Source organism: Diadema antillarum, unplaced genomic scaffold, assembly GCF_040938485.1.
Source record: "Diadema antillarum isolate AM-2024a unplaced genomic scaffold, OU_Dant_1.0 seq00000821_RagTag, whole genome shotgun sequence".
Classification (NCBI taxonomy): domain Eukaryota; kingdom Metazoa; phylum Echinodermata; class Echinoidea; order Diadematoida; family Diadematidae; genus Diadema; species Diadema antillarum.
This window is the reverse complement of record NW_027271698.1, coordinates 2501749-2528563: the sequence shown is the minus strand read 5'-3', so window position 1 is coordinate 2528563 and position 26815 is coordinate 2501749. Positions and strand designations below refer to the sequence as shown.

The following is a 26815-nucleotide window of genomic DNA, read 5'->3' as shown; positions in this document are numbered from 1 at the left end:
TATCACGTACCAGTACAGGATCGAGGAGCGAGCACCGGCCGAGCGATCGGCGAGCACAACAACAAACACATGATCCATTCACCGGCGCGAATTTCGCACTGTGGCGGGAAAGCGCGTGGACATTTAAATTGACCTTTGACCTGCATGCGGAACCGAGGAAAAGTGACGTGTACACAAGATTATTCGAACAACCGGCGAGATGGCAGACCGAAAGGGGAACAGCCCTCCTCCTTTACTTTTATGTTCAACAAATGATAGCATAACACCTGGTGTTTTCAGACCCGTACCAGCTACGGCATCATTGTTCCCAACTGGTATGTCTCTCGATCGAAGTTTCCTTCCTCGTATGATAAAAGATATCACGTTAGAATGTTTTTGATTTTTATGATCAGCGTCATGTAAATACAGTCCCACATATTCAGTATTCTTGTGGGTTAAACTTCACTTGTAGTTGTATGACTGCGGGCAGTGCGGCAGCTGTCATGCAGTAACGTTAGTGATGCGGGAGGGGCTGAAGTAATTCGATTCAGCGTTATTGCGGGGTCTGTTGAGAATTGGATTGTAAGTAACTGCCATGAAATTAATGCTACTGTTAGTGTTACGATCTCAACTGTTTGAATACTGACGTGACTTCATTCAGTGACATTTTGTTTTGTATTTGTTTTGTTTTGTTTTTTGTTTTTTTTTTTAAATTTTGACGTTAATATTTATTACTTAACTAATAAATTTACTACGGTAGTACGAATGACGAACAATACATTTAAATCTATGTTATTGTTACATTCTATGTGAATTGTGATTGTTGGCTTGCATCGTGGGGAAGCCACAGCTGTTGAGTGTTGTTGCTGTAAACTTATTATTGGCCCGAATTCACGAAGGTGGTACAAGTGAAACCATGGTTTCAACCATGGACAAAAACCATGGAGTGCCAAGTGTCGCACGGAATATTTCATTACGAAATTGGTCATTTCGTCAACAAAATGACCGTTTTTTCGTGGAAGAAATGTTCATTTAACGCTAGTTACAAAATGTTGTTATTTCGTTACAAAATAATCATTTCATTGACGAAATGACTGATTTCGTAACGAAATATTCCGTGCGACACTTGGCGCTCCATGGTTTTTGTCCATGGTTTAAACCATGGTTTCATTTATGTACCACCTTCGTGAATTCGGGCCATTGTGGGCAGATCACACAATCAGAGATAAAACTAAACAGCTAAAAGGAAAGTATTCACTAGGGTCTGTTTTTGGTTAGTTAGATAAATAATAATGATATTGATAATAGTAGTAATCAGAAAAAAAATTCCCTAATCTATTTCTAATTCTACACTACCTAGCCCTTGTTGGCTTGTGAAGTTTTGTCTTGGATTAGATTTGTCTTTGAACGCGCACATCGACAGAACATGTGCTAAAGCCAACAGAACCATCAGAATTCTAAGGCGAAACCTACCATGATTGTAACAAGAGAATCAAAGTATAAGACCCTTGTATTTTACAATGACCATCACTTGATTACTGTTCAACAGTTTGGGACCCCCACAATCAGACTTTGATTGACAGGTTGGAAGTTGTACAAAACAGAGCAGCGCGATTTGTTAGAGGTGACTACCTACACTAGGCACAGTAGCGTAACAAACATTAAGCTTGAGCTGGGCTGGGAACTGCTGAAACAACGGCGCAGAGTGGACACATCACCACATTCCGTGAGGCGCTTGCGGGTCACCTATCCATCCCACTTCGAAAAGCCCGGCATCCGGTCTGAAGGGTTCTCCAAAGTCATTATCTACAGGTTATATCCCAATCACCACAAACAAAAGCTGTTATAAAAAACTCATTCATGCCAAGAACTATCACAGATTGGAACTCAATCGCACCAACAGTCACCGGCATCACAGACAAAGACTCCTTCAAAGCAGCAATCCTTCATTACATCCAAGAGCAAAGCAACTAGATTCTAAACTTCTTTGTCCTCGCAATAAACGCCAGTGCACCTCCTGTGGGGTTGGCCCCTACTTAGGGGTTTTGGACAGTAACATAGAAGAAGAAGAAGTTTTATATACATGCGTGGATCCACCTTTTGCACGTGGGTGGGGACAGTGTGCATTTTTGTGGGGGTAAAATGTACATAATATGGAACTTTTGCCTTTAATGGTAGACTAGACTAGGGCAGGCTAGTATCAGTAGCAGTATACTCCAGGTAGACTGAAGATTTAAGCTTGAAATGTGTTGAATTGACTATCTTTCATCATATTGATTTAAGAACAAAAAATGTTGAATTGATCTCAAAGTTGTCTGCAAACAAAAAGTTTGATTCTGGCCCTGGAAAGGTTGAACTCAGTAGGACAGTCTAAGGATCTGTGATGATAATCAGATTGATCTCTACCACTGAGCCATAATACTTTGAAATACTGATGTGATGATGCATATATTGTAAAAAAACCTGCACCAAGTTTTGACCTCCCATGCCGAAATTCGACTGCACGCAAAAGCATTGATTTTAGATGTTGCAGGCAGTCGAATTTTGGATGGCGTTATGGTTGATTTATGGGCAGTTTGTTTAGTCCATCTTCACATACAAATGTACTGCTTACAATTGTATTCAGACATACTTCCATAAAATGATTTTGTCAATGTTGTGTTGCTATCTGTCCACAGATTTAATCATTCATCTATTTAGTTTGTGAACCTGTTGTAGGGATTTCACATTGTACAACAATAATTATTGTGTCCGTGAGCTGTAGTACAAGCATGAGGAACACTCTAAAACGATAAATTTTCGTGTGCATTTTAATTTCGCGAATTTTTGCAAGAGCCATGAATTGTGAAATCAAAATGCATGCTAAAGTTTTGTCTACACTGTATTCATTGAATGCCGGTGGCAATTTGCAAAAGTTTCATGCTGCGAAAAAGGCCGTCGGCTCCCAATAGTGAAAATTTCATCCCGCAAAAAATGTATTGCTTTACAGTACAGATTTATAGATGTAGGTGTGTGTATGTTTGTGTATACATGTATACATATCTTATGTATAATAAATAATTATGTAACACGTAAATGCACATATTTATATCCATTAGATGAAGATGGAGAAGCAGACAGCTTTCTAGGACAGAATGACCCTCCAGACCTCGGACCCCCTCCACCCTCCACCAGTCAGCAAGGAGCGCCCTCTACGTTCTCCTACTTCCAGCAGACGTCTGCACCCTCATCCCAATCTGACCCTTTCGACATAGACATGGTAGCCCAGGCAGAGGGTCAGTCACCATTCTATGCCCCACCTCCTTTGCCGACATCATCATCGTCATCGTCTGGCCAGGCGACAATCCCCACATTTGCCCCGACCACCCATCATCTGGCATCGCCTCCGACCTTGCAGCCGGGGCCGGCCCCACCCCAGCTGGAAGCTGTGAGCCAGCCCCCACATCAGCCTCGTGCAGTCCACTTTCAGGATCAACCAGCAGGAGGTATTCATGTGATGTCTAGTCCCTCATAACGGCATTAGCAGACCTGAATCCATGGTTGCCTCACAAAACAAGTAGAGCAAAAGATTTTACAATCACTGTTTCCCTTTCCAGTCGTAGCAGATTTTCTATTTTAATGTCTTGCTGTTATTGCTGACATTCCTGCCTGTGAATATAATTGTCACTACTTCTTATATCTTCTGATTCAATAGATATGATTTGCACATTTCAAACTGGGCCCTATTGCACAGAAGTTGAGATCAAACACAGAGACTCCAACCTAAAGTATCTTCTGATCTGGAGATTCTCCCGCCTGAAACCCCTAGCAAACGGGAGATTCCAAGTTGATGTGTGCGAAGCGCAAAATTCCCAGGGTTCTAGATGCTCTCTGGCGCTATCTAAGGCTTATTTTTCAACATACAATAGCAATAAGTAAGAAATCCTTTCCAACGGGAGACACAGAGCCAGGGCGGGAGAAATTAAATCATAAGCGGGAGAACAGAAGATTTCGCAAAAATGGGTTTTCGGCGGGAGATCTCCCGTCGAAAACGGGAGAGTTGGAGTGTCTGCAAACATAAGTAAGAAAATCCAACATACACTGTGTGTCTCCGAATGCTGAGTTTTGATCGGCCATTACCTGACTTTTGTTTGATTTTGTGACTCATGTTTGACTACATCTTTTAGTGTACCAAGGCTCAGATCGCACTTTACGTATGTGATTTTCCTATAGATATATGCAATTCATATCACATGTGAAAGAACAAGCTCCATTTGTGTAGAAAAGAGGGAAACTGAAAATAGCCTATTTGAATGTAATTGAAATATGTCATATACCTTGCAGTTCACAGACATTACCTTTACTGCAAATTATAACCCTACATCTAGGATCTGACATATAGGTTAACAATACTTCCCAAACGGGGGGATAATTGAGAGAAATTGCTGTTTTACGGGAAGTCTGATGACAGGATTTTAGAAGGCTTCTCTTGCCTTCATGGTCATTGTATTGATTTGTTAATATTTTGTCCTCTTCATACTAACCCATTTCTGGGACATTTTGATGTTCATACAGTTAAACTCGCATAAGTCGATCTTCTCGGGACTGAGCAAAACACATCGACTTAGGCGAGTTTCGACTTGTGCGTAAGTCGAAAAAATCAACTTACAGTTACACCACGCGTACACATGTATAATGTACATGTATGTTGTCTACTCTGGAGCCGAGAGCTGGAGCGGTGTGCCCGATAATTGCCCTTCAGCAAGACACTTTATCCACATTGAATATTACAGTTATTCATTTCAAAAATTAAGAGCAAACATCTGACATTTATTCTAGCATCTTATGGAGCCGATTGTTACCACTGTTCATTTCCAAAACTGAAGGCAAACATCCGGCTTTTTTTGGTGGCCCGGCGTGCGTTTTTGGTGACCCCGGTCGCCTATTAACCATTCGCGAAATCGTGATTCGATTCGCGAAAAGACTCCGCTAAGTATATAAGGCATAGATCGCTACACTCGGCAGGGGCTACGTCGTCCTTTCACCAGGTCTGGGTAACGGAAACCAAAATCTCGCGTTAGTTCTTGCGTTACCTATCGTTAATGTCAACGAAACATCGTTAATTTGCGCTTGGGATCGTTACTCATTGTTACTACAAACGTTAATTTTCCCGATCGTTAGTTTGCGTTAATAACGATTCAGGTGAAACCGCTTGCGTTAATGAAACGTTAATGCTTATTGACGCAAAAGTTTCTTTTGGTAATACTGTATGTGAACAAAAACTGGCGTCTCGTGATTTTGACACTGATTTATTACACAATAAAATCTTATTCAACTTAGGCACAGTGAATTCAATGGTTTTTCCGTGAAAGTGTTCTTGGAATTTCATCGACTTAGGCGAGTATTCGACTTAAAAAATTCGACTTGTGAGTGAATTAATACACGCATGTCAATGGGGAAAAATCGGGACTTTTTAAAATCTTCGACTTGCGCGATTATTCGACATATGCGACGTCGACTTAGGCGAGTTTAACTGTACTTCCCTAAAACATACACATGAAAAAAGAATGTTTGCAAATGGTTCACTCCTTCAAAGATTTCCATGTGCATTTATTGTGTCTTTTCTGCATTTCTAGCACCACCTACCACAAGCTTCCCCCCAACAGGGCCCCCACCCTCTGGTCCTCCCCCTCCATCAGGACCCCCACCCTCAGGCCCAGCAGGGCCCAGGTTTGGCATCAAGGGCTACCAGCATAAGCCGATGGCTTACCCCATGGGCGGAGTCACCCCAGCTAGTGGGCCCCTCCCACCGGGTATCCTCGCACCTCCTCCTAAGATGCAGGTTAGATTTTGGCTGTAGGAATCCTGCCAGTAACAATATTGCAAGAGATTCTTTTCAGTGTACTGTATGTATATGCCATATACTGTATACGCCGTATATTTCCCAAAGGTTTCAACTGAATACTTCTTGACCCATTAGACTTGCAAGTGACATAAGTTACCATAATTTTAGCTACCATAGCAAGTGTATAGCATGCTTACATCTCATTGGTTGTTGAGTAGCTGGTGCAATGGTACCAGCAATTGTTTTTACTGCTTTGCTATTAAGTGAAGCCTACAGCTGTGAGTGGCATAAGCAGGATAATGATTGTTTCATTGCTCTACGAACAGTTTGACGCCAGCAGACCTCCACCCACTGCATCCGAGGTCCAGCACTTCAACCAGACATCCGATTCCCCAGGGGCGGGTCCCAGGACCGGTGGCTTCTACCAGCCCATCCAGCCCCACTGGTTCTACTGCAAAGAGATGGAGAAGAGGAGCGTCTGGGTTCCCTTCAGCATCTTCGACTCCATCAAGCTGGAGGAGGCATTCCTCAGAGGTATCCACTTACAGTTCACTTCCGTTATAACAAACACGGTTATAACAAAATTCTAGTTACAATGTAGAAAAAGTTCAGGCCTCAACATTATCCGCCCTGTGTTTATTTGTTCAGTTGTAACAACATTCTTATATAACGAAAGAAAACTGCCGGTCCAGAAGACTTCGTTATAACAGAAGTCCACTGTATTTCACTGAACTTAGCAACCTGCTTTCCCATCACTACCGCGATTGTGTGCTTCTCAACTTTTCATCCTTTATGAGACTTAAATTTGTTCTTTGACTTCGGCATGGTAGAATTGTGTTGTAGAGCCACACTTACGCAATGCACATATAAGATCACAGTGTGCTCTGTACGTGTCAACAAGAATATGGTAAAGATATGGATCAGTGAATCTTAACAGTCTATCAAGATGTGTTATCTGTCTGCTATTCAACTTCATTGTTTTGATTGATTTTATTTCATTTTTGAGAATTAATGGTTCAAATTATTTGCCCCATATGGAATCATGTATCGTAATGCTTGCATTGACAAGAAGTCATCCAATCGTACCTGCAGGGTTATTATTGGCAATTACACCATGTATGAAAAATGATTTTGAGAGAGAAAAACAAAAAACAAACAGGGGGAAAATGTCTTCATTGCTTACAGTCAGGAGGGATTTACAAATCTGTAAAGTTTCTGTTTATTTTATTCTGCATGTCCTACACATCCCTACATCCTAAGTTCAATCTTTGACACTGATTCATATGACTAATGTGTTAATTCATGTTTTTTTATCACACCTATCCTTTTTTGGTCTTATGTGCAGCACAAGCATCAGAAAGTGTCATCATAATTTCCACCAATGGAGGGCGCTATGACGTCAATCTGTCGGAGAGGCTGCGGCATGCCATCTACTGGGACGAGCGACCATCGCCTGTCAGGCGCTGCACTTGGTTTTACAAGAGCGACAGCGAAAACAGGTTCATCCCTTATGAAGAATCAATGGCAAACTTCTTGGAGGTACGCTCAAAACACTAAGCACTCATGTGTCCTGCCACTTTAATAACTTACCTTGCCTAGCTTTTTCATCAGCAATCAGTAATTCATCCAAAGGCCTGACCTAGTTATAAAGTTAGCAACCCAGTCAGGTATGATAATGTGCCTTGGTCCAACAAAGAGACCATGGTGTGATAATAGGGATTACCAGTAGGCGATTAATTAATCTCTGTGCGTGGAAAATTAGTTCCCAGAAAATACGAAAAAGTCATTGCCTAGTTAGAACAATGATATGATAAACACAGCACAAAGTCTATGAAGTCAGTACCTTTCTAGATTTCATCCAAACACAGTATTATGTACAGGATCTGATTACTCATGAAAAAGAGGGAATGCTTTTTGGAGCATTTTGTCACCCCCCCCCCCTTCAAGTAATTTTACAATCCACAGCACATTGCTAACATAATTTATATACTAAAATAGCCATACCCACTTCTTTGTGTTATAAAAATGTCTCAGGCTTGAGGGTGGAAAAAATTTCAGAAGAGTCTGAGTTAGATAATATTTGTTTGATTCCTGATATCAGAATTGATGATTGATATACTGTGACTGTGATTGCGGTTTGCCTTTGATTACTCTTCCCAGGCGGAATACAAGACGGCATCGATGCAGAACCAGTGGCATCGCCGTCTGGAGCTCTCTGACGGGGAGACGATCATCATGCACAACCCCAACGTCATCGTCCACTTCCGACCATCCAACAGACCAGACGAGTGGGGGGCATCGCCAGACACTCAGATGAGACCCCGTGTGGTCAAGCGAGGGGTGGACGACATAGACAGCATCCAGCAAGGTCAGTGGACAAACTCTGATATGGCCTTGACCTGTAGATCACTCTCCTGCCACAAACTAAAGATAGTGGTTAGATTGTCTAGTCTGTGTAGAGGAAGCAAAACACATGCATCACTTTTCTGTCATTGTCATTGTTAGCGGCAGTGTGTGTCGTCAACAATTTGGTGTACTCTGCATAACTTTCCACAGCTTTGAGCTTTAACCACAAAACTCACGCCGCAGGTACATCACCTACAGATGTCAGAAAGTTCGAATATTGGTGAAGTTGAACAAGGGCAAAGGTCAAAAGGTCAATAAACTTACATTGAAAAGCATTATAATTACATATTGCGATATGCAGGCAAGACGTCACTTGGCGTTTGCCTTGTAGGAATGAAAGGCATGCTGTTTTGTTAAGTGTGATTAATGTGCTGTTAGTTGGTAGGAAAAGGTCCTGAATGGTAGAGATTTATGTTTTGACATGATTTCATATGGCCTTTTTTCTATAGTCTCACTAGTTTGCGAGTGGACTGCGTCATTATCTTCATCATCAACCCAAATTAAGTATGAAGGTTATTCAGTTTGTTCCTCTTAATGATTCATTTTCTTTTCTTGTAGGATTTAGTCTCTTATGACAATAGTTTAGTCGTACCTTGTCACTGCAAAATGTCTGTAGAATATATGTGTGTAGTTATCTAAAGTGATGTTGATTTTTGTCAGTCAATGTGGTGAGTTGTCTACAACTTTGTTTCTCATTTCTGTTCTCAGGAGAATCTAACCAGATTGACCACCTAGTGTTTGTTGTGCATGGTATTGGACCAGTTTGTGATCTCAGATTCAGAACCATCACAGAATGTGGTAAGTTTTCTTTGTTGAATCTGGAGAGTCATTGTACATTTTAAGGATTACTTCAATTTATTTTTTTATTTATTTATTTATTTATTTCCATTCACAGGGTGGATAGCCCTTTCAGCACAAGACTGATTTTCAAAGGGGTCCACGTAAAAATACAATGATTTACAGGGTAAAACAATACATACAAATTACATAAATAATTGTATACAACAAACATACAAGAATAAAAATAAAAATACTCAAAATAAAAAGTACAAGTATTCCTATTCACTTCAAAAGCATAAAAAATGTGCCTAGATGAATTGAATTTTCTGCCAGAGTATGCAAACATTCATTCGTGATATGTATGTATGTATAATAACAACAAAAAATATGTATATTTAAAACGCAGCCTCAAAACAAATCATATCTTCTTATATTCCGTTTAAAAATACAGATTGTATCACTCGAACGAATATCATACGGTAGACTATTAAACAATATTGCACTAGAATATAAAAAACTGTTCCGTTTAAAATTTGTATTTGGTTTTGGCAAAAATATTTTACATAAAGTATTACGGAGAGAATATTGCGAAGTTTGCATGCATATTCGATTGGCAAGGTATTCAGGAGCAGTATGATGGATACATTTAAACAGGAGAATAAGATTCATTTTTTTCCATCTCCTTTGAAGAGGTTCAATTCCTGACTGATTGTATAATTCATCACTTCGTGCAAACATATCAGCATTTAGAATAATTCTCAAAGCTCTTTTCTGTAAAATAAAAAGTATATTCAGATGTGACTTATTAGCACTGGTCCATACAGAAGAACAATAATCAAAATGAGATTGAATAATTGTGTGATACAACATTTTTATAATATGAGTATTCAAAAATGATTTTGCTTTGCGAAGAAGAAATAAACTCTTAACAACCTTGCTACGAATATAATCAATATGATATTTCCAATTTAAAGTAGAATCAAAAATCACTCCCAGATATTTACATTTTGAAACACGGTTCAAAATTTCCCCACCTATAGCAAGTTTAATCAGATCATCATTAAATCTAGTCAATCGCCTTTGGGAACCAATAAGCATATATTCAGACTTTGCCGCATTCAGAATCAATTTGTTATGCGTGAGCCATGACGAAATACTTTGTAAATCTTCGTTAATTGATACAGACATAACATGAGGATCGCTAGATGAAAAATAGAGACAAGTGTCATCAGCATAAAGTGATAGTTGGCAGTGTTGTATTGCATTTGGAATATCATTAATAAACAACAAAAACAGCAGTGGGCCGAGTATCGATCCTTGAGGTACACCGAACTCGACTCTCCTGTGCGATGAAGTATATCCATTCACCATAGTGGCCTGAAGTCTACCAGTTAAGTAGCTTTGGAACCAGGACACACTTCCCTCATCAAAACCATAATGCTTCAGCTTCTCTACTAGAATAGCATGATCCACCATGTCGAATGCCTTCTTAAGATCTAAAGTAACAAGGCAAGTAATAAGACCTTTGTCCATACTATCCTGTAATTCACCCACCCTTGTCAAATGCATCAGAGTGTTTTCATCTCACAAGAATGATGGTATATCATTTTTTTTTTTGGGGGGGGGATCATCACCTTCATGTTCTCATACTTTTGCAATCAAACCTTCAGTTAAGTCAAATGCTCAGAATATTTACTTATTAATCACAATTTTCTTCTTGCTTTGTATTCAGAATGTATTCCTAAAATGTGGTAGTTAGTGTTTTCCTCACAGATTGTAATTAATGTTTGTGTTGAGTTAACAGTATCATTTTACTGAACAGAATAGCTTTCTTTTATTTCCAGCTGAGCAGTAGACAAGTACCTGTAGAGGGAGTTAGGCCCTTCTTGCCCTAACAGAGCTTCATTAGTAACTGTCATGTGATTCTGTCTCTTGTTCCAGTGGACGACTTCAGGTCCCTGTCAATAGGACTGATGAGCTCACACTTCAGACAGGCCCAAGACGAAGGCAGGGCGGGCCGGGTGGAATTCCTCCCTGTCTACTGGTATGCTGCCCTCCATGGGGACGCCACCGGTGTGGACAGGTAAATACATTCGTAATTCTGTGCTATGATTTCACATTGGGAGGATCACTCTGTAGTTACGTTCAGACAGTGATCCTTAACCTCGAGGATAGCTATCTTTGAGGATCAGCTCGTAGTAGAAGCACTCATTGATAGTTAACATAAAGTTAACTCGAAGATAGCTATCCACGAAATATCTCAGGGTTAGCGCTCTGTCAACAAGCGGAGGGGGGAGGAGGTCCCCACTCGTGGTTAAGCATCATGTGGACAGAACTTGTAAATAAGCGTGACCTCTCCATCATCGAGTGGGACTCTTGTAGTTGCAGGGGCAGTGAGCCTATCCTCATGGATAGCTACCGTCAAGGATAAGCTTCATCATGTGAATGCATGTCGTAGTTAGGGGGCCAGAGCGTATCCTCCAAGATAGCTATCCTTGAGGTTTAAAGATCACCATCTGAATGGAACTATTGTGATAGTGATGGGTTTAGGTTTCACATATTATGCAATAGCTCATTTTAAAAAAATCTTGCCTTTCAGTCTCTCACAGTAAGTGAAAAAAGAATAAAAACCCCACCACCTACTCATGATTACTGAGAGTAACCATTATTCAGTTACCCTATATAGTTTTGTAATCATAACAGGACAAATGAGTTTTAGACAAAAAAATACTTTGAAAGTATGATTTTCGTTCAAAATTTATTTTCTGGTCCCATTAAAGTTGACTCCAAGATGTGTGAAGAATGAAATGTGGACACACACACACACAGATTTTGATAAGAGATACCATGTGTAGATGAACCTGACAAAAAAGAGAACAGCTTTGAAAACTGTATGTGAAGGCAGCAACATGGCCAAAGGGTGTGGACAAAATGAAACAAGTACTGTACGTATGGGAATTTTTGTGGTGTGGCAATTTCGCACATTTCGTGCAGGTAGAAACTTGCGTGAAAACAAAAGCACACTAATATTCTTGCTTGCTATATGCATAGCTGATTGGAGTCTTGATTCCACGGACTTAAAACCATACAAAATTTATCTTACCCACCAGAGGGCAAAAAGTTAATTGTGTGAAAATACAGTTTACAGTAATAAAAAATCCATTCATCGTCCTTTCTCATCCTCCCTAAAGGCGTCTGCAGCGCATCACACTGCCGAGCATCACACGTCTCCGGAGCTTCACCAACGAGACGTTGCTTGACATTCTCTTCTACACCAGCCCCATTTACGCTCAGCAGATTGCCGAGGTGGTCTGCTCGGAGATCAACCGCCTCTACAGCCTCTTCCGGTCTCGAAACCCGGACTTTCATGGTCAAGTGTCCCTCATTGGCCATAGCTTAGGTGGGTCAACTCATGGTAGATTACGTTGAAATCTGGTTTTGTGATTGGTCTACATAACACCATGTGACCTAACATAGCATTTGCTATGATGTTGAAAACAAACTGGCAATTGAGAAAAATGTACTATATCATGAATACATTAATGGTATTGTGCACTATACCACGAATGTTGTCATATGTAAATGCGATCAATCAATGTTTTTCATTGATGACTTTTGTAAAGTGCTACCAGTATCTACCTCATAAATTTAGAGCACTGTGTACTGTTATCCAGTGCTGTACACTTATCATCTGTGTTGCAATATGTAAAAAAAAAAAGTTATTCCAGCAATTTTGCTTTTTTTTTTTTCCAGATTCATCAGAGGAATATGAAACATAGACATGTACAAGTATATCATGATCTGTTTTGAGCCACAAGTTAAATTATGAATTCTTCAGTGACAGAAATTGCACTATCCTGTTTGGAATCTGTAATTTCAACTTAGGCCTCTAAAAAACAAAACAAAACAAAAACCAGGATAAAGGGACATGCTAATTTATTAAAATGAAATTTTTGTGATGAGCATGTATTGATATCTTACTTTTGCTGGTAGAAAAGAAAACAAAGTTTTTTCCATATTTTTTTTTGTCCAGGTTCCCTCATCGTCTTTGATCTCCTCAAGCACCAGCAGGACGGCACGCAGGAGTCGGAGGAAGATCTCGTCAGGTCAGAGGTCATCGCGGAGCATCCCTCCGAGCTGGTTTCATCATCGGCGTCGTTGACCGACACCCTCCCTCCCTCGTCCGGCAGTAGCAGCTCCCTGGTGGGGACGGCCTCGCTGGAGACGGAGCCCGTCATGAGCCTGGAAGAATCGCTGGAGAGCCTGGGTCTCCTGGATCTCCTGCCCAAGTTTGAGGCAGAGCGGATCGACATGGAAAGCCTGGTGAGGACACTCTCTCAAAACTCTGCACAGGTCTTCTCGATTTTAATGATTCCGTTCACAAAATTTGGACTTAACACAAATACATCGATGTATGTCATTTTCTACGCCAAGAAATTTTGTGAGTGCTCTGATACTCATGTAGTTTGGTTTATAAATGTGTTATATCTGCATTGTCTTGAAATGGATGGCTGGTCTTTTGACCATTATTATCTTTCTACTAATGTTAGCACTTTCCTTCCATTTAATTTGATGTGCCAAAGAATTTCAAGCTGCACTTCTATGCCCAATTTGTGTGTGTGCGTGCAAAGAAGCATCTTTAGTTTCCCGTAAAACAATGTTTCCTATTGCAGAACTTTAGTCTTAATGTATGTGTCTTATCAAAGTGATGTTAAAGATGATAGAAGGGGTGCAATAACACACAACACAAAGCAATTACTGTGAAAGAAGACATTTTTGTATGAGTGATATTTTGCACCCGGTCAGGTAAGATAAATTTGGTGAGTTTTTAATTCCACGGAATCAAAATATAAAATATTATTACCTATACGAGGTAGTTTTGCGAGGCAATTACAATTGGTATTTTGCAGGGTCGGGAGTTCAGCAGGCGACATTAGAGCATATCACGAGCATCCGGGGGTTTTACATATATAGTGGACTCCTGTTATAACGAAATCCTCGGGACCGGCAGTTTTCTTTCGTTAGATCGGAATGTTGTTATAACTGAACAAATAAACAATATAGTGGATGACATTGCAGCTCAAATTTTTACTTCGTTGTAACCAGAATTTTGTTATAACCGTGGTCATTATAATAGGAGTGCACTGTAAAACAGGGAGGTGGGAAGAGAAAGAGTGGAATCTCTCTCCCCACCTCCCTGCTTAAACATTCCGATCGACCACAAAAAGAAAACATTCCAGGACGTCCAGGGTGTCAGTTACACGCACCGCGGAAGAACGCTGATAAATCAACTCATACAAGGTCGACCACTTACAGCAGCACTAGGCGTCAAACAATGACTAGTCCATTTGTGCTCAGTAATTGCACAGTGACCACTAGTTTTACAACTCTCCAACTTTAAACAGAGAAGTAAAAATAAAGTGTAAGAGCGTTCAGATGTTTGAAGTTTGCCTGTTACAACTACATATGTATCTTTGAAGTTGGAGTTGAATGATATACACTGATGAACAATTTTGCAATTATTCAACATGTTGATGGTCTACAGGTAGTCAAATGTGGCTTGATCTGTATCATAGTGTATAGCCGTATTCACATATTTTCTTAATTTACCTAGGGGATAGGTAATAATTATGATATTGACTGGCCTTTCTTTCGGGAGGTACCAGATAAATATTGCCTGCACTGAAAACATATTGCCCTCGTCTTCGACTCGGGCAATATGCTTTCAGTTTGGGCAATATTTTCTGGTACCTCCCTCAGGGCCAGTCAATATTATATAAGTATTACACATAACAATCATAAAATTTACGTGCCTTATTTTTTGTGCTGGCCCCATATTGCATGAAATGTGCAAAAAAAATTTCATTCCTCAAAAATTTCCGCTTTAAGTCATTAATCATGACCAGTTGCACATAAATTATGAGCCGACATTTACTATGCCAAGTTTACAAATCAGATTTGAGAATTAAGGAATTGTAAATGCTAGCTGTGATGAGTGACTGTCAGCCTGATTTTATTGTCACGTAGCCCAGACTCACACTGTGGCCATTTTTTATTTACAGCTGATGTGCGGCGATGCAGACCTGAAGGAGATGGGGATACCGCTGGGGCCCAGGAAGAAACTTGGTGGATTCCTCAAGGACCAGGCAGCAAAGGAGGTACAAAATGGTGCTCTACAATTCAACACATTATGAACAGACATACCCGCAAACAGGCATGTGCATACAAACAAATAACTTACACATGCATACATGTATGCACACCCATATCCATACACATATATACAACATGAATACATAATTATGCACATGCATACATACAAACATACAACATACATACATACATGCATATATACACACATATTTATATATATAATCATGCATACACACATATATACATACATATGCACATACATGCTTTAATACACACATACATATATTCATGCATTTGTACATACATTGTACAATAGTTTGTACATACATACATACATACATACATACATACATGCATACATAGGCCCTACATTCATATCAATATACCATACCTATTACATGCATTTACACATGCAAATCAATAAATCTTTGCAATGCAAACGCTGTCCAGTTTTAGACACAATTCATGCATCTGCCTGGCGCATCACCTAACCACAACTGAATGACAGTTTGATGTCAAGCTGGCAGAGTTGGAGGAAAATTTGCAAAGAATCTATATTTTGAGAATATGGCAAGTTACGCCATAAAGAACTCTTTTCATTCATTCAAATTTGAACATCTGCAGGGCTCAAATTAAGATTTTTTGCTTTCATATATATATATATATATACATGTATATATATATATATATATATATATATATATATATATATATGTATATATATATATATATATATATATATATGTATATATATATATATATATATATATATATGTACATATATAAAATTATACTACACTAGCAATACCGTGTTTATGTAAGTCTGAATAAATTCATTGGTCTTTCGATATGCGTGATCTGATAGAGAAACGACGGCCAAAAGAAAAAGGGTAGGTAAATTTTTGGCCTTGAGAATATAATTTTTCTGGGGGGCATCACGGCCAGCCAAAGAGGCATCGACGGCCATGATCATTGATGGCCTTCGATTAATTTGAGGCATTCATCTAGGTAGAGATGATGAATGTCTTGATGAAAAGTAGCCCCAGCTTAGAAGATATGTGACCCGCTACAACAAAAGGATCCTAAAGTCGCTGAAGGGTGAGCAGGGAAAATCAAGTTTGAAGTCAGATCATCAAAATCCATCGAAACGTTCAGATTTCTATTTTTGACATTATTTTGTAGCATAATGTATCCTTTATCATCTGCCAAAGTTTCGAAGCTAAATGATCAAAGGAAAGGCAAGAAAATAGCATTTTTCTTGGCCATTTTCTTGGCCATGATTTTCTGACTTTCAACGGAACAGATACCTGTCTGAAGATTTGGATTTAGCGCCACAGCTAGACTCTGCCCCTAGCAACGAGGGATCATGATCTCATTGGTCGTGCGTAGACCATTGTTGCTAAGCTTGAATGAACATCATGGAGGATGCTAGGAGCGTACCTTCTATTGTCAAGCAGTGAAAACTGTCTTGCCTCCCCTTGATCATGTGAGCGTCGGAAGGATAATGCTGAAGGCGGTTTACTCAAAACACTGCCTAAACCACTCAACATGTGCTAATAAAATCGTCAATATCTCCCCAACCGAGTACTTTTATGAGTCACGTGATATATGACATTAAAGTGGAAGAGTAAGATAATAATTTCATGTCATTTTCAGAAAATTGTCCTCCCCAAACTTTTGGATCCTTTTGTTGCAGCGGGTCACATATCATTCTCATTTACCCACAGGCCAAGAGGAAGGAGTCTGCTCTGATGAAGGAGCAGGTGGAGGCGGAGACTAGAGCCCGGGAGGCAGAGGAGAGGAGGAGACGAGAGGAGGAGGAGACACAGCAGGAGGCCAATCAACCGACTGGCCGCGCCCTGTCCCACGCCATGTCAGTCCATGTAGACTACCAACCTGGCTTGGAAGGTTAGTGACCAGAAGAACACCCATTTTCAATTTAATCTTCTGCCATACATACTGTATAAGTGGTGATTTTCGCGAGGGTTTCATTTTTGTGAATTTCGCGAATCACAGTTGGATCGCGAATTTAACAACAGGTGAAAATGTCGCCATGCACTAGGGTAGCAATGCATGCAAGATAACGTTGGTGTCAATTCGCGAAAACAGCATCTCGCGATAATGTCTGTGACATCCTAATTCACGAAAATATCTGTACGCGAAAATAACAGCTTACCTGGTATACAGTAGAGGGGAGAGGGGAGAGGGGATTTGGAGTGGGGAGATATGTCTCAATTATGATATGGGACACCTACATTTCCTGTAGATTGTGTCTTGTTAGAGAGGCAAAATTAGCTAAGTGATACTGTGTTCTTCTAGTTGTGCTAGACCGCAGTTGGATGAACTTTGTGTCGTTTCATTTGAAATATTGATGCCCCAGTTGCTAATATGATAGGTCAAGCCTTTCCTAATGCTGTACCCAATTCTGAAATGCTCTTATTTTAGTGTACTGTATTATTTTAATGCTATCATAAAAATTAACAGATGAGAAAGGAGTCTACTATCACGCATTTCTCTCCAGGTGTCGGTCAGCCATTTGTCAACTACCCTCAGCTAGACTTCCAACCCAGCTGTTTCTTTGCACTTGGCTCACCCATCGGCATGTTCATGACTGTCAGGGGAGTTGGGCGTGTTGGAGAGAATTACCGCCTGCCAACATGTCCCTCTGTCTTCAATATCTTCCATCCCGTAAGTTATTTGATTTTTTCTATTCAAGCTAGGAAAGAGCTTGTTCCCAATGGTGTTGTTATGTGAATTTTTAACTCTGTATTTTTTGAATGATGATGAATGTCTTTTGTTAATCAAATTAACAACACAAGTATGATGTTATATTTGGATGTAATGGGAATACAGATTGGAGTCAAAAGGGGCCTGAGCTTTCGATCCCAGCAGAATCTTCGTCAGAGGCAAAATGACAAACAGGCAGGGACAGCAATCACGTTTAATAAGGGGATGGGTAGTAACTGATCAGTGGGAATGCTGGGGGAGGATAGCCATCCCCTTTGAGGACTACACACAACAAGAACAGTCAGTGGAGGGCTAGGGACACAGAACAAAGAAAACAAAAGGGGAGGGTAGGAGGTCATGGGCAAGGAGCCCAACAGGTATCAAAAGGGAGGGGGATTAAAGGAGGGTAGACAGACAAAAGGCAGAGGAGGGTTAGTGATGATCCAGAGGACTATGGGGGGGGGGGGGGGGGAGGGGTAACCTTTGAAGGATAGGGATGAATAGGGAGGCAACATCAAACAAGACAAGGAACAACAGAGGGATAAAGAAAGGAAAGAAGTGAAATAGCAACAGCAAGAATGGGTGGGGGTGGGGGGGAAGCTGAGCAGGCAGCAAGCCCTGGTGTACCAAGAAGATGCAACGATATTAAAATAAGAGTTAACCAAAAAATGCAAGTTATCAAACAGATCAAAGTGTATATAAAATGGTAGTAATAATAATAAAAAGATTACAGATTACTAGATTATATTCTATTGTGTTCAAATTTGCTGAACAGTTTTAGAGATAGAAATTGCATGAAGAGAGATTCTATTTTCATTTTTTTTTCTTAAATATCATGAATTGCATAGACTTGTAAAGTGAATGTGAGTGACTTGCAGCAAAGGAACAAAAGTGAAGACAGGGTTGTATACTTTCACATGGCTTTTTTTCCCAATTGAAGAATTCGTTATAACATTAGGAAGATTGAAAAAAATGTAGATCCTAGGGTGATTTTCTTTTGTGAAAGTCATTTGAACACATGTAACAATTGTCAAAAATCAGTGCTATTGTAGAAAGCATTATGCAACTTATAGTTTGGGCTGGGACATTTCACCCTTAATACTTATTAGTGTCTAGATATGTCACTGATCTTTATGCATGACAAGTCGTTGTGTCCCCTTCTACCACGTCCGTACCACCAGTTTGATCCCGTGGCCTACCGCATCGAGCCCCTGATCCACCCTTCACTGTGTGACAGCAAGCCAGTCCTTATGCCACATCACAAGGGCCGGAAGCGGCTCCATCTCGGTGAGTTTCAGCCTTTGGTCCTATCTCGTGATATTTTCTTTGTGAGCAAGACTCTTCATCCCCAATGCTTCTCTCAAACCAGGGGGGTGTTTCGTAAAGCTGTTTGTAAAGTTACAAACGACTTACAAGCGACTGGTGATCAGTTCTTATGCTGAATTATTGAAATTTTTATAAGTATAGCACATCAGAACTGATCACCAGTCGCTCGTAAGTTGTTTGTAACTTTACGAACAGCTTTATGAAACAGGGCCCAGGGGAGTGTTTCATAAAGCTGTTCTTAAAGTTACAAACTACTTAAGAATGACTGGTTATCAGTTCTTGTGCTGAATTATTGAAATTCTGATAAGTATAGCACATCAGAACATGTTCCAATTGTTCTTAAGTCATTCGTAACTTTAAGAACAGCTTTATTAAACACCCCCCTCAGGTGTATAAATAGATGCCCAGTAGAAAGGCATACTGCAACTGATTAACGAATTGCCCGACATCGACATAAATAACAAATGAATTGATCAGTGTTTTAGTAGTAGTCATGATTTCTTTTGTCATGGTGACTATTAAAACACTGACCAATTCAGTGCTTATTTCAATATGTGGATGTAGGGCAATTTGTTAATCAGTTGCAGTAAAAAGAACTCGACGGAAGAATTTCATGAATTTGAAGAAAGGCATACTGTGCCTCAATTTGGCATATGTGCATTTAAGAAAGTGTTATCCTGGCTGTAAAGTTCCCTGGGGTGCACTCTAACATCACAACAGAAAGAACTGTTGCACTTCTCCATGGCATTGCATAAATGAAATGTTTGATGGAATATCTTCATTTTCTGTGGACCTCAAATACCCTTGTAGCAGGCCATAACTTATAACAGTGCCTGAAAGATGGCTCAACCTGTGGTAGTATACCAAATGTGCAGGTATGTTCCTCTGTGAATGATGATTAATTCCGCTCTCTTTGTGCAGAACTTCGGGACAGCTTGTCCCACTTTGGTTCGGATCTCAAGCGCAGCCTCATCGACTCCATGAAGAAGACGTGGAACACCCTCCATCAGTTTGCCCTTGCCCACCGGGCTGCCGGCACCACCGAGGAAGACGGGGCCACGCCCGACGACGTGACCGACGAGCAGATGGAGGCGGTTGCCGAGCAACTCAGCAAGCAGCAGCTGGCCAATCAGCAAGCGGAGGCAGAGGGGCAGTCAAGATTTCCAGGTTTGTCCCAAGAAAAAAAAAGAGTTTTACTTGCGAGCAGAAGAGATTTTGACTCTGAAATTTGTATGTTCCATGTACATTCTGTGACAAGACTTACAAGAACTCTCTGAGCATCAGACTTTTAGTTGAGATTCTTGTATGGCAAATGATATTATCAATGGTTGGTCCTTTTATTAAAAATGTCATATTAAATCATATGCATTTCATATGTGTGCAGTGTAATGCCAATAATTTGTGTGTGTGTGTGTGTGTGTGTGTGTGTGGCGGGGAGGAGTTTGCTGAATGAACGTGAATGGGAATAAGCCAGTTCATAAATAGGTCATGTGCACATTTGTGCAAATGACCTTTCTTTTTGTTCAGGTGGTTATTAAAAGCACTTCACTCATTTTCAAAGCAAAAGAATGCATTAGCTTGCCCGACATAACCATTATGGAATTCATGTTCTCACAAAAAATTCAGGTGACCAGAATGGCTCATCAATTAACACTTGTGAAACCATCCATTCATTATTTTGCATTGAATGCATTTACAAACTTCATACTGACAAATACTAGGCTTTAATGAACACTTTGTTGCTGTCAGGTGGATGTGCTGGCAAGCGCCATTAATGAGGATTATATGAATAATCATTTCATCATAGATGCTTATCTCGGTGAATTTAAAACCAATTTGCCTATTGCCACAAATTACCTTTATGCTTATGTGCAAAGGGTAACTACGAACTGGCTTGTACCTGTGATTGTCACACTGCTGTTTTACTAAAAGTGAGAAAAACTAAATGTACCAGGTAACTCAAAACTATGTATCAGTTAAATGAGAGATGAGTGAAAAATTAAGTGAACTTATCAATCACTTTTTATCATGGAAACAAGGCACATTTGAAAGGAGAAGAATTCATTTGTGACAGGCAAATCTTTGCCCTCATTAGGAAATGCTGTGTTATCATTGTGTTATGTTCTTGTTTTACAAGATGAAATAAACTATCTTAGTATCTTTGCTGTTGTAGTTTTTGTTGCCTGAGATGTATAAGGGCAATAATAACCTGGTGTAAGTCCATCATTAATGCCTTTCTGGCACTCATTGCATGCATGTCATCACAGAGGAGAACCTGAGACTTGGGCAGCTGAATGGTGGGAGGAGGATCGACTACGTCTTGCAAGAAGCTCCTCTGGAAAGCTTCAATGAATACCTCTTTGCCATGAGTAGCCACGCCTGTTACTGGTGAGTTCTTAGAGCCATCATCAATACATGGATCCTGTCCTGATTGAGCCTAGATAAGATTAATGTCTACACAATAGAATGGACAGAGGTCTCTATCTATTTGCTAGTGCATGATATTATATGTAAATGAGTTTGAGATGATGTGGATCTCACATTTACTGTATTCCCTTTAGAAATAGTGTGGTTGAAGATTTTCTTTCTTTGAAAAAAGAAAAGAAAAGAAAGATAATCCCATTTTTTTCACCCTTGATTATTTATCTGCTTTGTCATTGGTATGAAGAGATCCAGTTCATTCTGATATCTATAAAATGAGTGAATAATTAAGGTATTATTGGTAGTAGCAAAACAGCATATTATATTAATTTTGTTTTCTTCTACTGTAACATCTTTTCTTTACAATTCCAAAAGTCTGTGAGGTCTTTTTCTTTTGAATTATTTTGCATTTTGTTAAGTCCTAAGATACTGTGACGTCAAGAGTATGTTATTAGGATACATTATCTCACCCATAGTGATTTTTGGATGAATTATGTGTAAATGTAAACATAACTTGAAAGTTAAAAAAAAAGGGGGGGGGGGGATCAAATGTTAAAACTAACATTGAGGCCACAAAGGATATCGAATATAGCTATTGATGCCACAAATGATATGGAATGCAGCCCTTTGTGTGAGAGGACTCCTCTGCCTGCAACTATAAACCGCTACCTCTCCCTGATTGTTCCCCCTCCCAGGGAGTCGGAGGACACCGTACTGATGGTGATGAAGGAGGTTTACGGTCTTCTGGGCATTTTCCCCCAGCTTACGGGGCCACGGCAGGATTCCACCCCTAGTACTCCACTCAGATATTAATGATATGTAGTTGTTAAAGTATAGCTTTCCCCCTGAGAACACCCCCAAGGAAGTATTGTAAATCTTACTCCCAAATTGTTATATTCTGGAGCTCCTTGATTTTTATCGTTATGACAGCAGGTGCCCAAAGAGCAGAATCTGCCTCCACAAATGTCTGTTGTTATATTTGAAGATAATTAAAGGTGAGCTGTCCATGATAAAGTAGCATGCTGCTGCCAACAAGTATGCTGTAGCCTTATTCTTGGTCATAATTATAGATTAAGAGCATATGGAAAATGATGTAATCGCAAAGCATTACTGATGACATGAATTTTTTAACTGCACTGCTGCCATGTGAAAAGATTGGATCATTCCTTCCTGTCCATGCCCCCTTTTTATCCGATAAAATATAAAGAATGGGTCTCTAAATTGGGCACAAGTGTTGAACTGTTCTTATAAGAGTGACAAGATTTTCCTCAATGTAAACATTGCTCCCTTCACTTTGTAATGTCAGTAATTAATGACTTTGTTGCAAGCCCAACATGAATGAATATATTTATCTCTGGATGCTAATATGGATGCTAATACGGTAACCTCAATTACCTTTACTGATACCTTGCCAGCCTTCTGCTGCGTACAGATTTTTGAAAGTTTCAAATTCAGTTATGGTATTGGGAGTCACAGGAGAAACACAATGTGAATTCCTTTTGTTCCTTTACAACCAGAGTGCAAAAAACAAACAAAAATAAAAAGGCTGCACATACACACACACACATATCAAAATGAAAGAAGTACAAATTAAAGATTGGAACCAAGAAATGGCACCTGTTACAGACAATCAAGAAATGCACACAAATGTAGTTGTGTCAAGCTTCTTTCACCCAAACACCTCCACTCCTCACAAAAGATATCTAGGTTTTAGTGTCTTTTTTGAAGCTCGAGCTGTTTCAGTGTACATTGTCTGTTGATGGTTATTCCCAGCACTATGTGACAGTGGGTTGTCCACATGTACAGTGTTGGATTCGTTCAAAACTTGAATGTACTGTGTATATGCCATATAATTCACAAGGTTTTTATATTTGCAAATTTTGGGAGCGAGGTGGTATTTGCAAATTTAACAACAATTTAGCGAATATTTACTCTGATCCCGACATGAATGCGGCATGCACACATACATTACTACACTCAGTGATCGTGAATTGCTAAATTGTCGGGAAGTCCCGATTTGTGAAAAATTGGACCTGCTAAATGTATGACATTTACAGTCTTGGGGCATTAATTATGTGATTGACTTTCACTAGATGCCAACACAATGACACACTAGGACAAGATTTGATGAAATGCAATGATGTGGTCTTGTGCTCATTGTGGAAACATCTAAAAAGATTCTAGCTTTCCGATTGGTCGACTGCTCATCATGCGACATGCAGTTAAAGGTACTACTTTCTGCACACTGTCGCTCTTGAGCATGGCGTTTTTGTTCAGTTTTGAATATTGCACGCTGATGTCACCAATTTACATATACCATACTCCTAGATAGGCTTCAACTTGTAGTTTTGCACCATTGCACGCAGTCATTCATTTACTGTATACAGTTTTAACTAATTGCTTTTGCATACGACTGTGGCACGATACGATGTACAACCAGTTGCCTTTCATGAAAACTGGTTGGCATTTCTGTAGGGGTGCCTACTATATTCGAGGATCAGCATGGACTACATCTATTAGCGTCCGAGGTGTTGCATAAAACAGTGTATGGTCTTAACTCATGCAATGGAACAAGATTTTGCAGTCAAAAGATTGATTCTCCATTCAACTCAGCCTCGCCTTCTTGAATAGAGCGTCTCATCTTTCACCTTGTGAAATCTTGTACTTTTGCGCTCGTGATGATTCACTACTGTAATAGTGGACATTTTTGTGTAGTGTTTCGCACTCAGCCAAGTAAAACAAATTTCACATACATTTAATTCCACAAAGTCAAATATAAAGTAGTATTTTATATAACTAGCAAAAAGATTTGCATGCTTCCATTTTCACGTTAGTTACATGTCATACAAAATAAACTAAAATTTTCACACCGCAAAAATTTCTGCTTTTACCGTATACATGTACTGTACAGAGTACAGTATGGCTGCATTGCTCTACCATAAAACAAGCCAGTTATGTGGAATATTTAGCTTTGAATCTTATATTTACAGTTTTCCAAAAAGTTTTCCTCCTAGTTTGTTACAATACCCAATGTTACTTTCCTCTGTAGAGTAAATCAAAATGACTCAATTTCAATCTCTGTGAAATCCTGACGGTTGAGATGCTCTCTTATTTATATAGCTGTTGTGTCTGTGTTTGCAACGTTTGTTTGTTTAGTTACACTGTTATCACATTGAATGATACATGGTCCCTGAATCTGTCAAACGGGCAAATTCTCAAATTCCAGTGTAGCTCAATATTGCTCTCTTCAACTGAAATATTTGCAATCTATTGTCATCCAAGTGGGTTACCTACAACTTGGAATTGAAAAAAAAAGACACTTTCAAAGAGCGTTTGCTTTTTAGTCTTGAATTTCAAATTGTGACAGTCACTGGTAGTCACCGACACCATTTTGGGTGAATTCAATATAGCTTTAAGAGGGAGAAGTAAAAATGTAAATTGACATTATTGTCAAGGAGCCTAATCAGGGGGTATTCATATGAATAATGAAATTTCACAAAAACGGTTTGCTGTATTTTGTTGACGATTCCATTCAGAGCAGCATGTGTCGTGAAATTGTCATTGGCTATTGTGACAAATGGAATATGATTATTTCCATATTATCTGTTTACTTCATTGCACCATGTTACAATGTGATGGTTATATTTCACATGGTCTTCACGTATTGTTCATCTTACTTGACATACGCCTTTCTCATTTTCTCTTCAGCATGGCAAAGAGAGGTACATCAAACCTCAAAATTGCAATGTTGCAAGTATATAGACCCATTAAACTCACAAAGATAAGGCAGTTTTTCAAGTATCAGTATTTAAAGTATTATTCATCATCCAAAACGAACATGTCCTATTGTTTGTGGATATATTCTTGTTTCTCATGTTATGTATTTCTTGTATAGGTGGTGATGATACACCATACCATTTTTCTTGAGGCAAAAATAAGATATATGATTATATAGAATCCAGGTAAGGTGTTCAATGTGGAAAGATGAGTTAAAACCATATATAGTTCTATGCACGTAAGCATAGAAACCCTTATATTTTGTGAAATGCTGCTACAGGGTCTAAAATTGAAGTATTTGAATCAATGCCCAACACAACAACGTGACAATAAATCGAAATTTAGTCATAGTCTTCATGTGAGCATTTAGAAATGAGTACCAGTAGGCCTATATGATGGTTGCCCACTACATGATAGTGATACTACATACAAGTGATGTTTGGTGCAGATTACAAGGGTTTCTTAAATGAACTGCTACTTTGAACTAGTAATATATTGCACATAGGCAGTAAATGGGTGTTTTATTTTTAGGCATTATTGTAGATGTTACATTATTTGCTGCTATATTTTCTTCTCCATTATTAGCCTGTAGCACTTCAGAAAAAAATCTGAACTAGGCTTACATGAAAGGCAGTGTATACAACCACACGCGTGTGTCTTTACCATCCAGCCACACGAGTGTGGCTGTAGCCATGGCTAGAGTCGCTGGGATACAGCCACACTCGTGGACGCGTGTGTACATGCCACACACACGGAGAAGCTCCATTGCGTGGCGGGGAACACGCTGTGTGTGGCCACACAACCTTTGTGTTCCCCGCTACGCAATAAAGCCCCCCCCCCGTGTGTGCAACATGTACACACACGTCCACACGCGTGTGGTTGTATACACTTCCTACATGAAAACATACACATCAGGGCTGACCAAGAACAATGTCTACAGACTACTCGTACTATTAGATGCACCGTATTAACTGATTCTATATAAAGTCAATACAATGTATAGTATATAAATTTCTATCATAATGCCAATAGTTAGATACTTGTCTTGAAAACGATGTATCGTCATGCGCACGGCAGAATGTTGTTAACCCTATGCGCGCTACCACGGCCTAGCCACAATCTGCCATGCGCACTACAATATGTCAATCAGCTGCACTGTAACTTGTGCATGTGAAATTGTATGTACATGTAATCCTTGCCAATGTTGCAAGTCTTCTGAAGATTGAGTAGCCAATCATCTTTTGCCTCCTGCAGTTTGGAAAGCAACCAGATCGCTGGTTTGTTGTTGATGCTGTAAAGCTACTATGCGTTGAATTAAAACAACAAAAAAAGTTGTCAACATCAATTGGCAGGCCATTGTGATGTTTTATGCTGTTGTATCATAAAGAAGCATGAATGTTGTGTGCATATGAGAAATGTGTA

The 26815-nt window shown here is 39.6% G+C and overlaps 1 protein-coding gene across 1 annotated transcript; it reads left to right on the top strand.

The window, feature by feature from the left end:
* The first annotated feature begins 199 nt into the window (after positions 1–199).
* On the top strand, positions 200–22836 carry LOC139739931 (triacylglycerol hydrolase DDHD2-like). Its single transcript, XM_071650531.1, has 17 exons — positions 200–314; positions 3078–3464; positions 5595–5800; positions 6130–6337; positions 7149–7342; positions 7964–8171; positions 8918–9007; positions 10931–11072; positions 12181–12389; positions 13023–13312; positions 15052–15147; positions 16870–17050; positions 17664–17830; positions 19051–19156; positions 20117–20362; positions 21463–21583; positions 22312–22836. The coding sequence occupies exons 1-17, from the start codon at positions 200–202 to the stop codon at positions 22427–22429; spliced, it is 3084 nt and encodes a 1027-aa protein (XP_071506632.1). The 3' UTR covers positions 22430–22836.
* The last annotated feature ends 3979 nt before the right edge of the window (positions 22837–26815 follow it).